The 11,090-nt window shown below is 45.7% G+C and overlaps 2 protein-coding genes across 2 annotated transcripts in view; one reads left to right on the top strand and one right to left on the bottom strand.

Annotated features, from left to right (window-relative positions):
- Positions 1-4,281: 4,281 nt before the first annotated feature.
- Positions 4,282-8,074, bottom strand: cetn3 (centrin 3). Its single transcript, XM_079234839.1, has 5 exons — positions 7,973-8,074; positions 6,961-7,093; positions 6,274-6,388; positions 5,565-5,756; positions 4,282-4,799 (listed from the first exon to the last, which is right to left on the bottom strand). The coding sequence occupies exons 1-5, from the start codon at positions 7,987-7,989 to the stop codon at positions 4,756-4,758; spliced, it is 501 nt and encodes a 166-aa protein (XP_079090965.1). The 5' UTR covers positions 7,990-8,074; the 3' UTR covers positions 4,282-4,755.
- Positions 8,075-10,894: 2,820 nt separating this feature from the next.
- hapln1b (hyaluronan and proteoglycan link protein 1b) overlaps positions 10,895-11,090 on the top strand; it is a gene marked incomplete at both ends in the record, with an annotated part of 14,713 nt that continues 14,517 nt past the window's right edge. The window contains one exon of the mRNA XM_079235268.1: positions 10,895-11,027. Coding sequence (XP_079091394.1) covers positions 10,895-11,027 — 133 coding nt within the window. The remainder of the gene's footprint in view (positions 11,028-11,090) is intronic.

The following is an 11,090-nucleotide window of genomic DNA, read 5'->3' as shown; positions in this document are numbered from 1 at the left end:
ACACACACACACACACACACACACACACACACACACACACACACACACACACTCACACCCGGTGACCTCCTGTGTCCGGGCCGGTCTGTGGAGAAGCCCGGTCACCTGTCGTTGTCCCTCGCCGTATATTTAGCTCTGAGGTGTCATAGATGCTGCCTGTGTGTGTGTGTGTGTGTGTGTGTGTGTGTGTGTGTGTGTGTGTGTGTGTGTGTGTGTGTGTGTGTGTGTGTGTGTGTGTCTGGCGGAGAAAAATGTGTTGCTGACACTCAGGGCCTCCGTGGGCCTCGGGGTAAGAGCCCAGGATTACTGAACCAAACACCAACAGCTCTACACATTACATCCAGAGAGAGAGAGAGAGAGAGAGAGAGAGAGAGAGAGAGAGAGAGAGAGAGAGAGAGGGACTGAGAGAGAGAGACAGAGAGAGAGAGAGAGAAAGAGGGACTGAGAGAGAGAGAGAGAGAGAGAGAGAGAGAGAGAGGGACTGAGAGAGAGAGAGAGAGAGAGAGAGAGAGAGAGAAAAAGAGAGAGAGGGACTGAGAGAGAGATCAAACCGCCGAGTTTGTCCTAGATATCACCGAGCATCTGCCGGGCCGGAGGATTAGTCTCAGCTGTCTGCTCCCGTCAGGAGAGAGTTCCTCGAGTCACTGAAGAGCCCAAAGAAACCACAGAAGAAGAAGAAGTCTACGAGAAAATGACCACCAGGGGGCGACTCCTCTGGTTGTATAGAAGTCTATGCTTCATGTGTTAAAGCTGCATTCTCTCTCCTGACCACCAGGGGGTGACTCCTCTGGTTGTATAGAAGTCTATATAAATGACTCTACTTCTCTTGATTTATTCCCTCAGTAAACATTGTAAACATGAGTTTATGTCTCAATCTCTAGTTTCAAGTCTTCTTCAATACAGCATGATGTTCATTTAGTAGATTATGGTCATTTAGAGTCAAACAGACCATAAAGCAGGGGACACTTTAGGGCGGGGCTAAAGGTGATTGACAGGTCGCCACCAGAGACGTAGACGGTATAAAGGAAACGTTCCGCTGTGTTAAATTAAGTTACGTGTTTTAATCTCCACCACCGTTGGTTTGCATCCCTGCTCGACCTCCTGAATAAGAAATGTGCTCCTCCCCGTTTAGAGGAAGTGAGGGGAGGAGGAGGAGGAGGAGGAGGAGGAGGAGGAGGAGGAGGAGGAAGAGTTATTGTTTCTACTTCATCCGGTCTGCAGGACGCCGGCCAAAATTGAATTACGGCCAATTTTTGCTGTCAGGGAATTCTTCTGGTTCTGGTCCGTCTGGAGGCCCAAACTAACCTTCAGCCACCTGAGACCTCCTCTCCTCTCCTCTCCTCTCCTCTCCTCTCCTCTCCTCTCCTCCTCTCCTCTCCTCCTCTCCTCTCCTCTCCTCTCCTCTCCTCTCCTCTCCTCTCCTCTCCTCTCCTCCTCTCCTCTCCTCTCCTCTCCTCTCCTCTCCTCCTCTCCTCTCCTCTCCTCTCCTCCTCACCTCCTCTCCTCTCCTCTCCTCTCCTCTCCTCTCCTCCTCTCCTCTCCTCTCCTCTCCTCCTCTCCTCTCCTCTCCTCTCCTCTCCTCTCCTCTCCTCTCCTCCTCTCCTCTCCTCCTCTCCTCTCCTCTCCTCTCCTCTCCTCTCCTCTCCTCCTCTCCTCTCCTCTCCTCTCCTCCTCTCCTCTCCTCTCCTCTCCTCTTCTCCTCTCCTCTCCTTTCCTCTCCTCTCTTCTCCTCTCCTCTCCTCTCCTCTCCTCTCCTCTCCTCTCCTCCTCTCCTCTCCTCTCCTCTCCTCTCCTCTCCTCCTTTCCTGTGTGTAGTGTTCAGGTGCTGATGTGATTGTCTCTTCAATGCACATTACTAACTCTACTTTCTTTTTCCATGGATTCATGGCTGCCTGGAACCAGGGGGAGGACCCTGAAGTGAATACTTGTGTATTGTACTCAGTGTATTAGTACTACAGTAGAGGAAGTGAATACTTGTGTATTGTACTCAGTGTATTAGTACTACAGTAGAGGAAGTGAATACTTGTGTATTGTACTCAGTGTATTAGTACTACAGTCTGTTGAGCAGCTGGAGATAAAGTTACTGTGAAAGCCTGAAGATGTGTAAACTGATCCCTCTTCACCGACTGCCAGGCATAGTGAACGATCCTCACAGCCACAGGCACGCCTCCTCCTCCTCCTCCTCCTCCTCCTCCTCTTCCTCATGCCGTCCTCCTCTTCCTCCTCATGTCCTCCTCCTCTTCCTTTACCTTGTTGACTTTTTGAAGTAACTAGGTTATTAGGCCCATGGGGAGGGGTCAGAGGCCACGCCCATGGGGAGGGGTCAGAGGCCACGCCCCCTGGACACAGGCGTCATCCTCCCAGCTGACTCATAAACATCCTGCAGACTGACATCTTCCTCCTGTGATCTTCTTCACAGTTTTACTTTCTCTGGTCTTGGTTTTCAAAATAAAAGTTCTGCTCCTCTCTGCAATCAGAACCATCAGGACTAGAAGTAGAACTTCTATGTGTTAAACAGCTTTAACACATGAAGCATAGACTTCTATACAACCAGAGGAGTCTCCCCCTGGTGGTCAGGTGAGAGAATGCAGCTTTCAACACATGAAGCATAGACTTCTATACAACAAGAGAAGTCTCCCCCTACAACCAGAGGAGTCTCCCCCTGTTGGTCAGGAGAGAGAATGCAGCTTTAACACATGAAGCATATACTTCTATACAACCAGAGGAGTCTCCCCCTGGTGGTCAGGAGAGAGAATGCAGCTTTAACACATGAAGCATAGACTTCTATACAACCAGAGGAGTCTCACCCTGCTGGTCAGGAGAGAGAATGCAGCTTTAACACATGAAGCATATACTTCTATACAACCAGAGGAGTCTCCCCCTACAACCAGAGGAGTCTCCCCCTGGTGGTCAGGAGAGAGAATGCAGCTTAATTCGTTAAAGTACTTCCTTCTCCGTCGTTCCTGCAAGTAATGAGGGAAGTAAACAAAAGTAATCAGAGTAAAACATCAAAGTTCTCTCGTCTTCCCATTGGCTCGTCTACATGTGAATCCTCCGCTGATCAAACTGACCGTAGATCAGCCTGCGGGCGTATTTATAGAAGTCTCATCAAACACAGACGATTACGAGCGAACGCAGAAGTCGTCCGGCCGGGAAGACCACAAGGGGGCGACGTGGAGGTTGTCACCGGGGAGGAACCGGGCGAGTTATTCCTGGAGCGCCGCTCCGGTCCAGAGAGCCGACAGCTGAGCATGTGCCAGAGAGCGAGTCTGAGTCTGATCCCAGACCAGATCCCAGACCAGATCCCTGAGCATCAACAGCCTTCAGCCTCAACGCGCTGCACACAAAGTACATGTACTCAAGTACTGCACTTCAGAACACATTTAAAGGTACTTCACTTTGATCTGCTACTTTGTACATCTCCACTTCATTTGTACTGTTTACTGTACTATAGCCCAGAGCTAAATTATGTACTTTTTACTGATAAACTGAAGGATGAAGTGTTCCTTTATGTGTTGATGATGAATGTTTGTGATAAACTGAAGGATGAAGTGTTCCTTTATGTGATGATGAATGTTTGTGATAAACTGTGGTCGTATTCTGCATCTCACTTTATTATTTCAACACATTCATCATCATCATCATCATCATGGTTTTAAACACCAGAGAGAAAAGGTTCCCTTTAATCATTTGAAGCAGTGATGTCATTTGTTGACGTTGACATCAGACATACAGCTGCTCTTCATCATCAGCTGCTCTTCATCATCACTTCTTGGAATCACTGCAAGCAACAAAATGATAAACCTTTACAGATTGAAGTGAAACTCTCCAAAGGAACCTCTCTGATCCATGAACAGACTCTTCTGATCAGCTGTCCGGTGTCGTCATGACTGTAGCTTCAGCATCGTGAGAGAGCGTCTCCCTCTGGTGGCCGAGTACAGAACTGCAGGACGGATCAACACAGATGATGTGTATTTAAATAAATACACTTATTGTCACTACGGTTCAGCTAAGTTCTTATTTTATATCATCAGAAATATTAGAGCGTCTACGTAAATGTTGATAAATACCAGCGGAGGGCACTGGCTTTATCAGTGACCACAAAGTCATGCAAAACAACAACAAACACACAAAGAAACCAACAAAGACAACAAATATCTTCAAAACAACGATAAAGAGAAAAACTAAAAAGAAACACAAATCATCTACAAAGAGACACAAAATAACGACAAAAAGACCACAAAGACACAAATTCATGCAGAACTACAAGGAGACCGAAACTCTACGACACTTCCGCTTTATTTGAGACATCTACTTTGTGTTTTATGACTTTTGCAAAACCCTTTCGGGGGCGAAGAGGTTTTGAGGTGAAACTAAAGATAAATGAAGCGTTCAGAACCATTTATTTATTATACAGAATAAATATCACACGCAAACGTTCACGCTGCAAAATACAAAATACAACGAGTCAAACGGACCAGGATGCAATGTTTGTGAAAGACTCACTTTTCCTCCTGTCTGTGATCGATGTGGAAACAACAACAACAACAACAACAACATTCCTTGAATATTCTCCACTTTGAGGGGAAGTTGAGATCTGAAGCGACGTCACAACAACAATCTTCTCCAGGGAAGACGGAGAACGCAGCAGGAAGTCTTTTCACGAGGAGCGAGTCCGATGAGAAGCCGGTTCTTCCGGTTCTTCCGGTTCCACGTCGGACCCTCGAGAGGAAGACACGCTCGTCCTCGTCTTCGTCAGGACTCTCCGGTCATGATGGCGTGGAACTCCTCCGGGTTTACTGGAACGTCAGAACGGTCTTTTTATTTACATCATTAACTCACATAAAGGTTATTTAGTCAATTAAACGGTTCATTTAAAAGTCTAAAAAATGGCAGGAAACAGTAAATATATATATATATATATATATATATATATATATATATAAAAACAGGACTTAGCAGACCTGGTCCGGGTCCCACCAAAGTGACGGGACCCCCATGGAGGTCTCAGACCCTTACCCGGACTTGGTGGACCAGGTCTGGGTAGAGCTGAGTCAACAGTAAATATATTATAATAATTTATTATATTATAATATATTAAAAACAGTAAATATATTATAATAATTTATTATATTATAATATATTAAAAACAGTAAATATATATATATATATATATATATATATATATATACTGTTTCCTGCCCGACTATATATTAAAGAAGCTAAATGAGAGGAAAAATATTCCGTCCCTAAAGAAATAACGGTGATAATAATTTTGTCCAGTGAAGTAGAAATATTGAACTTCTTGTGAGAACAGATGAAGTTGAACTGGAATCTTGTAAAAGATTGTATACTTCAACATAATACTACTCCTAGTTGTAGTACTAATACAACGTAATACTACTCGTAGTACTAACACCTACTCTCTCCGTCCCCGTCGGCATCAAACTCGTGGATCATGCCCCGCAGCTCCTCGTAGTACTAATACAACATAATACTAGTACTAATACATCATAAAACTACTCGTAGTACTAATACAACATAATACTAGTACTAGTACATACTCTCTCCGTCCCCGTCGGCATCAAACTCCGTGATCATGCCCCGCAGCTCCTCGTCGCTCACGTCCTCCCCGAGCTCTCGAGCGACTCTCCTGAGGTTCCTCAGGCCGATGGTTCCGGTCTCGTCGTCGTCAAACAGCTTGAAGGCCTTCAGGATCTCCTCCTGGGGGTCCCGGGCCAGCATGCGGCCGCTCACTGGGGGGCATGAGGGCACATGGGTCCTGGTTCTATCTGGACCCTCACATGACATCTACTGTCCTTCTGGTCACATGACATCTATTGTCCTTCTAGTCACATGACATCTACTGTCCTTCTAGTCACATGACATCTATTGTCTTCTGGTCACATGACATCTATTGTCCTTCTAGTCACATGACATCTACTGTCCTTCTGGTCACATGACATCTACTGTCCTTCTAGTCACATGACATCTATTGTCCTTCTGGTCACATGACATCTACTGTCCTTCTGGTCACATGACATCTACTGTCCTTCTGGTCACATGACATCTACTGTCCTTCTAGTCACATGACATCTATTGTCCTTCTGGTCACATGACATCTACTGTCCTTCTGGTCACATGACATCTACTGTCCTTCTGGTCACATGACATCTACTGTCCTTCTAGTCACATGACATCTATTGTCCTTCTGGTCACATGACATCTATTGTCCTTCTGGTCACATGACATCTATTGTCCTTCTGAACTCACCGACTTGGTTGAAATCCTCAAAGGATATTTTCCCACTCCCCTCCCGGTCATAGTCCTTCAGGATCTTCAGAACGTCCACCTTCTTCACCTCAAAGCCCAGCGCACGCATCGCCACCTGGTGGGAGAACAGACTATGACACCTACATCATGAACACATCACGCATCGCCACCTGGTGGGAGAACAGACTATGACACCTACATCATGAACACATCACGCATCGCCACCTGGTGGGAGAACAGAGCATGACAGCTCCACATGAACATCAGAGGACGTTTAGTTTACGCTGAGCACAAAGTAACTCATTCATATCCTGATCTGTGAGGCCATGAACTCATGTCACCAGATAGTTCTTGTTATTGTCTAAACACACTAACTAAACGTTGAGAATTCAGCTGGTCTGAACCAAACTGTCTCCTCAACCTGATGACTGTATTTGTGTCAACATGTTCAGTGAATATTGATATGTATTTTCTATATCATCTCCTTTAAGCTGTTAATGTTGTAAATTAATGAAAATACTTTTCCTTTGTAAGAGAATACAAAAACTTATTTTCATTACTAGAAAACCTGCTATAGCGTGATAAACATCAAGATATGAAATTACATATTGGGATTGTTTTACCATCTAATTTATAATCTATTTCCCACGCGTGTGTTTAAGGTGAGAGTGTGTGTGTGTGTCTCACCTTCAGCTCGTGGTAGTCGATCTCTTTATCTTTGTCGGTGTCGAACAGATCGAAGGCTTCTTTGATCTCATGCTTCTGATCCTCCGTCAGCTCTCTCCTCTTCTGGCGTCTGCTTCTGTCTGCAGGGTCAGTCCTGAAGGCACAGACCAGTTAACATACTGTTAACAGACCAATTAACAGACCAGTTGTGTTAACAGACTCATAGCTAACAGACTCATAATTAACAGACTCATAGCTAAGAGATTCATAGCTAACAGGCTCATAGCTAACAGGCTCATAGCTAACAGGCTCATAGATAACAGGCTCATAGCTAACAGACTCATAGCTAACAGACTAGTTAACAGACTCATAATTAACAGACTCATAGCTAACAGACTCATAGCTAACAGACTCATAGTTAACAGACTCATAGCTAACAGACTCATAGCTAACAGACTAGTTAACAGACTCATAATTAACAGACTCATAGCTAACAGACTCATAGCTAACAGGCTCATAGATAACAGGCTCATAGCTAACAGACTCATAGCTAACAGACTAGTTAACAGACTCATAATTAACAGACTCATAGCTAACAGACTCATAGCTAACAGACTCATAGTTAACAGACTCATAGCTAACAGACTCATAGCTAACAGACTCATAGCTAACAGACTAGTTAACAGACTTATAATTAACAGACTCATAGCTAACAGACTAGTTAACAGACTCATAATTAACAGACTCATAGCTAACAGACACATAGCTAACAGACTAGTTAACAGACTCATAGCTAACAGACTCAGGTAATCAGTTTCTTCACATATTTGAGTACAACACTCTGCAAATACTAAAACCCTGCATTCAAAACTTTAAATAAAATGTATATGAATAATTAAATAAATAGTTGGACGTAAGAAGCTGCAGCAGCAGCTAGCTAGCTAGCTGAACATGCTACCGGTAGTAACGCCCTGGAGCATTAACACCGGTCGTGTTGTTAAATCAACACCGGCAGGAGAGAGAGAGGCTTTACCTGAGAGACAGGCTCATCTCGGGAGGATTGAAGAACGTTAAACCGATAAAACGACACGTTATTGCCGCTAAACTCTCGGATATCTCTGATAGCAGCACCACAACAAACAGAGCCGCGCTCACGGAGAAGCTTCCTATTGGTCGCTCGTCACTAGGCAGCGGGATGGTGAGCTCTGATTGGTCCGCGTCAGAGCCGTTTGTGCTTCCTCCTTTTCTTCTTCTTCGTTGGTATTTTAAAGGCAGACGGACTCCTCAGTGTCTCACTGCCTCCCTCTCGTGGAGGAACTTAATTTTTACGTAATTCAGAGTATTACAGTACTCGGATAAAAAGGTAGTAGTACTACTGTGTAGAAATACTCAGGTACAAGAGACACGCAGAGGGAGGGAGAGAGAGTGGGAGATAAGGGGGTGAAAGAGGACGAAAGAGGACGAGGCAGAGGGGGAGATAAGGGGGAGAAGGAGGCCGTTAGGTGGGGAGATAAGGGGGAGAACTAACTCTAAACTAAGATGTGCAACATTAGCATGTTAGCATGTTAGCCTCACTGAGCTGCTGACTGAAACCTCGTCGTCCTCTCTGCTCTGGAACAGCCGACAGATTAATCCTTTAAATATATAAGCTACATATAAAAACATAAATCATTGTACACGTGTGTGTCTTGTTCCTTTGACATCGACACATGTAGTGCAACTCATTCATTGGAGGCTTCTGTGTTTCCTCACACGTCTCCTTCCTGTCTGCCCTTAAATCCTCCACTAGACAACTAGGATATTTATCTGATGAACACGTCTCCATCCTTCCTCTTTTGACCATGACATCATTTCCTGTTCACCATTATCGTGAGTTTCCCACCGAGCTTCTCTCTGAAGTGGAGAACAGGAGCGTCTCCTTATCTCAGAGAGCGTCTGCTGTCGCACATGTGTGCACCGATGATAGAGGACTCCTCTTCCTCTTCCTCTTCCTCCTCCTCCTCCTCCTCCTCCTCTAAATATGCTCAACCAGCTCAGCGATGGCGTCATTAGCTGCCTCTCTTCTCTGCTCTCCGTCATCAATAAAGAAACTAATCTTGAATCGTCAACGTGTTGCTAACTGATGGAATTTATCCAGTGATTTTACACACGTGTCTGTATTTGTTTTATGAAATGAGATTTAAAAAAGGACCATTTCTGTATTTGAGATGTCTGTCTCTGAGATTACAGCTTTAAATAAAAATAAAATACATTTCAGATCCAGATAAATAAATAATCCACAGAGTTGTTCTTCTCTTTGTTTCGTGTCTCTTTTGATGCTTTTGTCTCTTTGTGGTTGTTTTGTGTCTCGTTGGGGTTCTACAATACATTTAGTGTGTCTTTAGTGTTTGTTTCAGTTCTCTTTCTATCTTTTTGTAGTCATTGTGTCACTTGTTTCTCTTTGTTGTTGTTTTGTATCTCTGACCCGACCTGGACGAGGTCGGGTCAGACCTGGACGAGGTCGGGTCAGACCTGGACGAGGTCGGGTCAGACCTGGTCCTGGACGAGGTCGGGTCAGACCTGGTCCTGGACGAGGTCTGACCCGACCTGGACGAGGTCGGGTCAGACCTGGACGAGGTCGGGTCAGACCTGGTCCTGGACGGGGTCGGGTCAGACCTGGTCCTGGACGGGGTCGGGTCAGACCTGGACGGGGTCGGGTCAGACCTGGACGAGGTCGGGTCAGACCTGGTCCTGGACGAGGTCGGGTCCAGAGGTCTGAGCTGAACCAGATGTGGAGACGCTCAGTGGATCACAGCTGGAAGTGTGACTGTACAGCATCATGTAGCTCTGGGCTTTAACGTCCATGTGAGGTCAGACCTGCTGTCTGAAGTCATGAGTCTTTATTGATGTCTGGTCGAGCCTCCAGAGGAATTCAGAACAACACGCCTCTGGTTCTGATCATTTATTTATTCTGATCACTAGAAAGTAGCAAGCGCTGCTTTGCAGGAGCAGACGAGCTCCTCCAGCCCTCAGGATCATTCGACACAGAAGACGTCCCGTTTACCTCAAAGTTATTTCATCTCATTTATTATTTGCAATCTGATTGGCTCTGACGGTCAGAAGGTGAGTTAGTCTCCGCCCTTCTGACCTCAAGGCACCTCGTGCACATCGCTGTCTGAGCCTCTCTCCTCTGATTGTTTCACATCAAACATTTGATGATTGAATGTTTGTCTCTCTGGCTCCACCGTACCGTCCAGTGTCTGCACTCCCTCTGCTGACTCCTCACTCTGACCTGGACACACACACACACACACACACACCTCATAACCCTTATTATCATCACACAACAACATGTGAGCGTTTTGGTGTAAACAGACTTCAGAAAGCAGCTTCTGTTGATCTCCTGGATCAGGGTCTGGTTCAGGCCCTTAGAGGTCTACTGAAGACCTGATCAGGGTCTGGTTCAGGCCCTAGAGGTCTACTGAAGACCTGATCAGGGTCTGGTTCAGGCCCTAGAGGTCTACTGAAGACCTGATCAGGGTCTGGTTCAGGCCCTTAGAGGTCTACTGAAGACCTGATCAGGGTCTGGTTCAGGCCTTAGAGGTCTACTGAGTCTTCAAGAGACATCAGGAGGTTATTTTTCTCAGGATTTGTAGGTTTTAGAAAAAGAAAAACAACAATCGTGTAAAGCATGAATTATGAATGGAGCTCACTGCGAGTCAAAGTGTGTGTGTGTGTGTGTGTGTGTGTGTGTGTGTGTGTGTGTGTGTGTGTGTGTGTGTGTGTGTGTGTCATTAGACCTGATCCCCACCCTAGCAGCACAAAGACTGTCTGTCCCCCTCTGCACACGACCCGCCTTCACGTCTCAGGAAGTGTAAAGTGTTATTATGAAGTTATTAGGAAGTTATTATGAAGCCAGGATGAGATGGAACACGCAGAGGGAACGTCTGGAACGCGACCCGGTGAGCAGAACACGATGGACGAGGGTTCCCGTCTCCATGGAGACGAAGGTAACGAACTCTACAGCCGGAGAGTTTCACGGTTCAGGAAACTCCAGATGAACGAGACTCTGCATGAGAACACAAACGTCCTGATGGACGAGCTGCAGGGTGTGTGTGTGTGTGTGTGTGTGTGTGTGTGTGTGTCCGCTTCCTGTCCAATCAGAGGCCTCT

This window comes from Taurulus bubalis (assembly GCF_910589615.1).
Source record: "Taurulus bubalis genome assembly, chromosome: 19".
Classification (NCBI taxonomy): Eukaryota; Metazoa; Chordata; class Actinopteri; order Perciformes; family Cottidae; genus Taurulus; species Taurulus bubalis.
The sequence above is the reverse complement of the archived record's forward strand: the minus strand, read 5'-3'. Positions and strand labels throughout refer to the sequence as shown.

Bases quoted from the DNA above. Each gene is read 5' to 3' on its own strand.
- cetn3 (XM_079234839.1), bottom strand. The intron at 6,389-6,960 runs GTGAGACACACA...TTCTCCCACCAG, and splicing joins TCGACTACCACGAGCTGAAG to GTGGCGATGCGTGCGCTGGG. The intron at 5,757-6,273 runs GTGAGTTCAGAA...CATGCCCCCCAG, and splicing joins TGAGGATTTCAACCAAGTCG to TGAGCGGCCGCATGCTGGCC.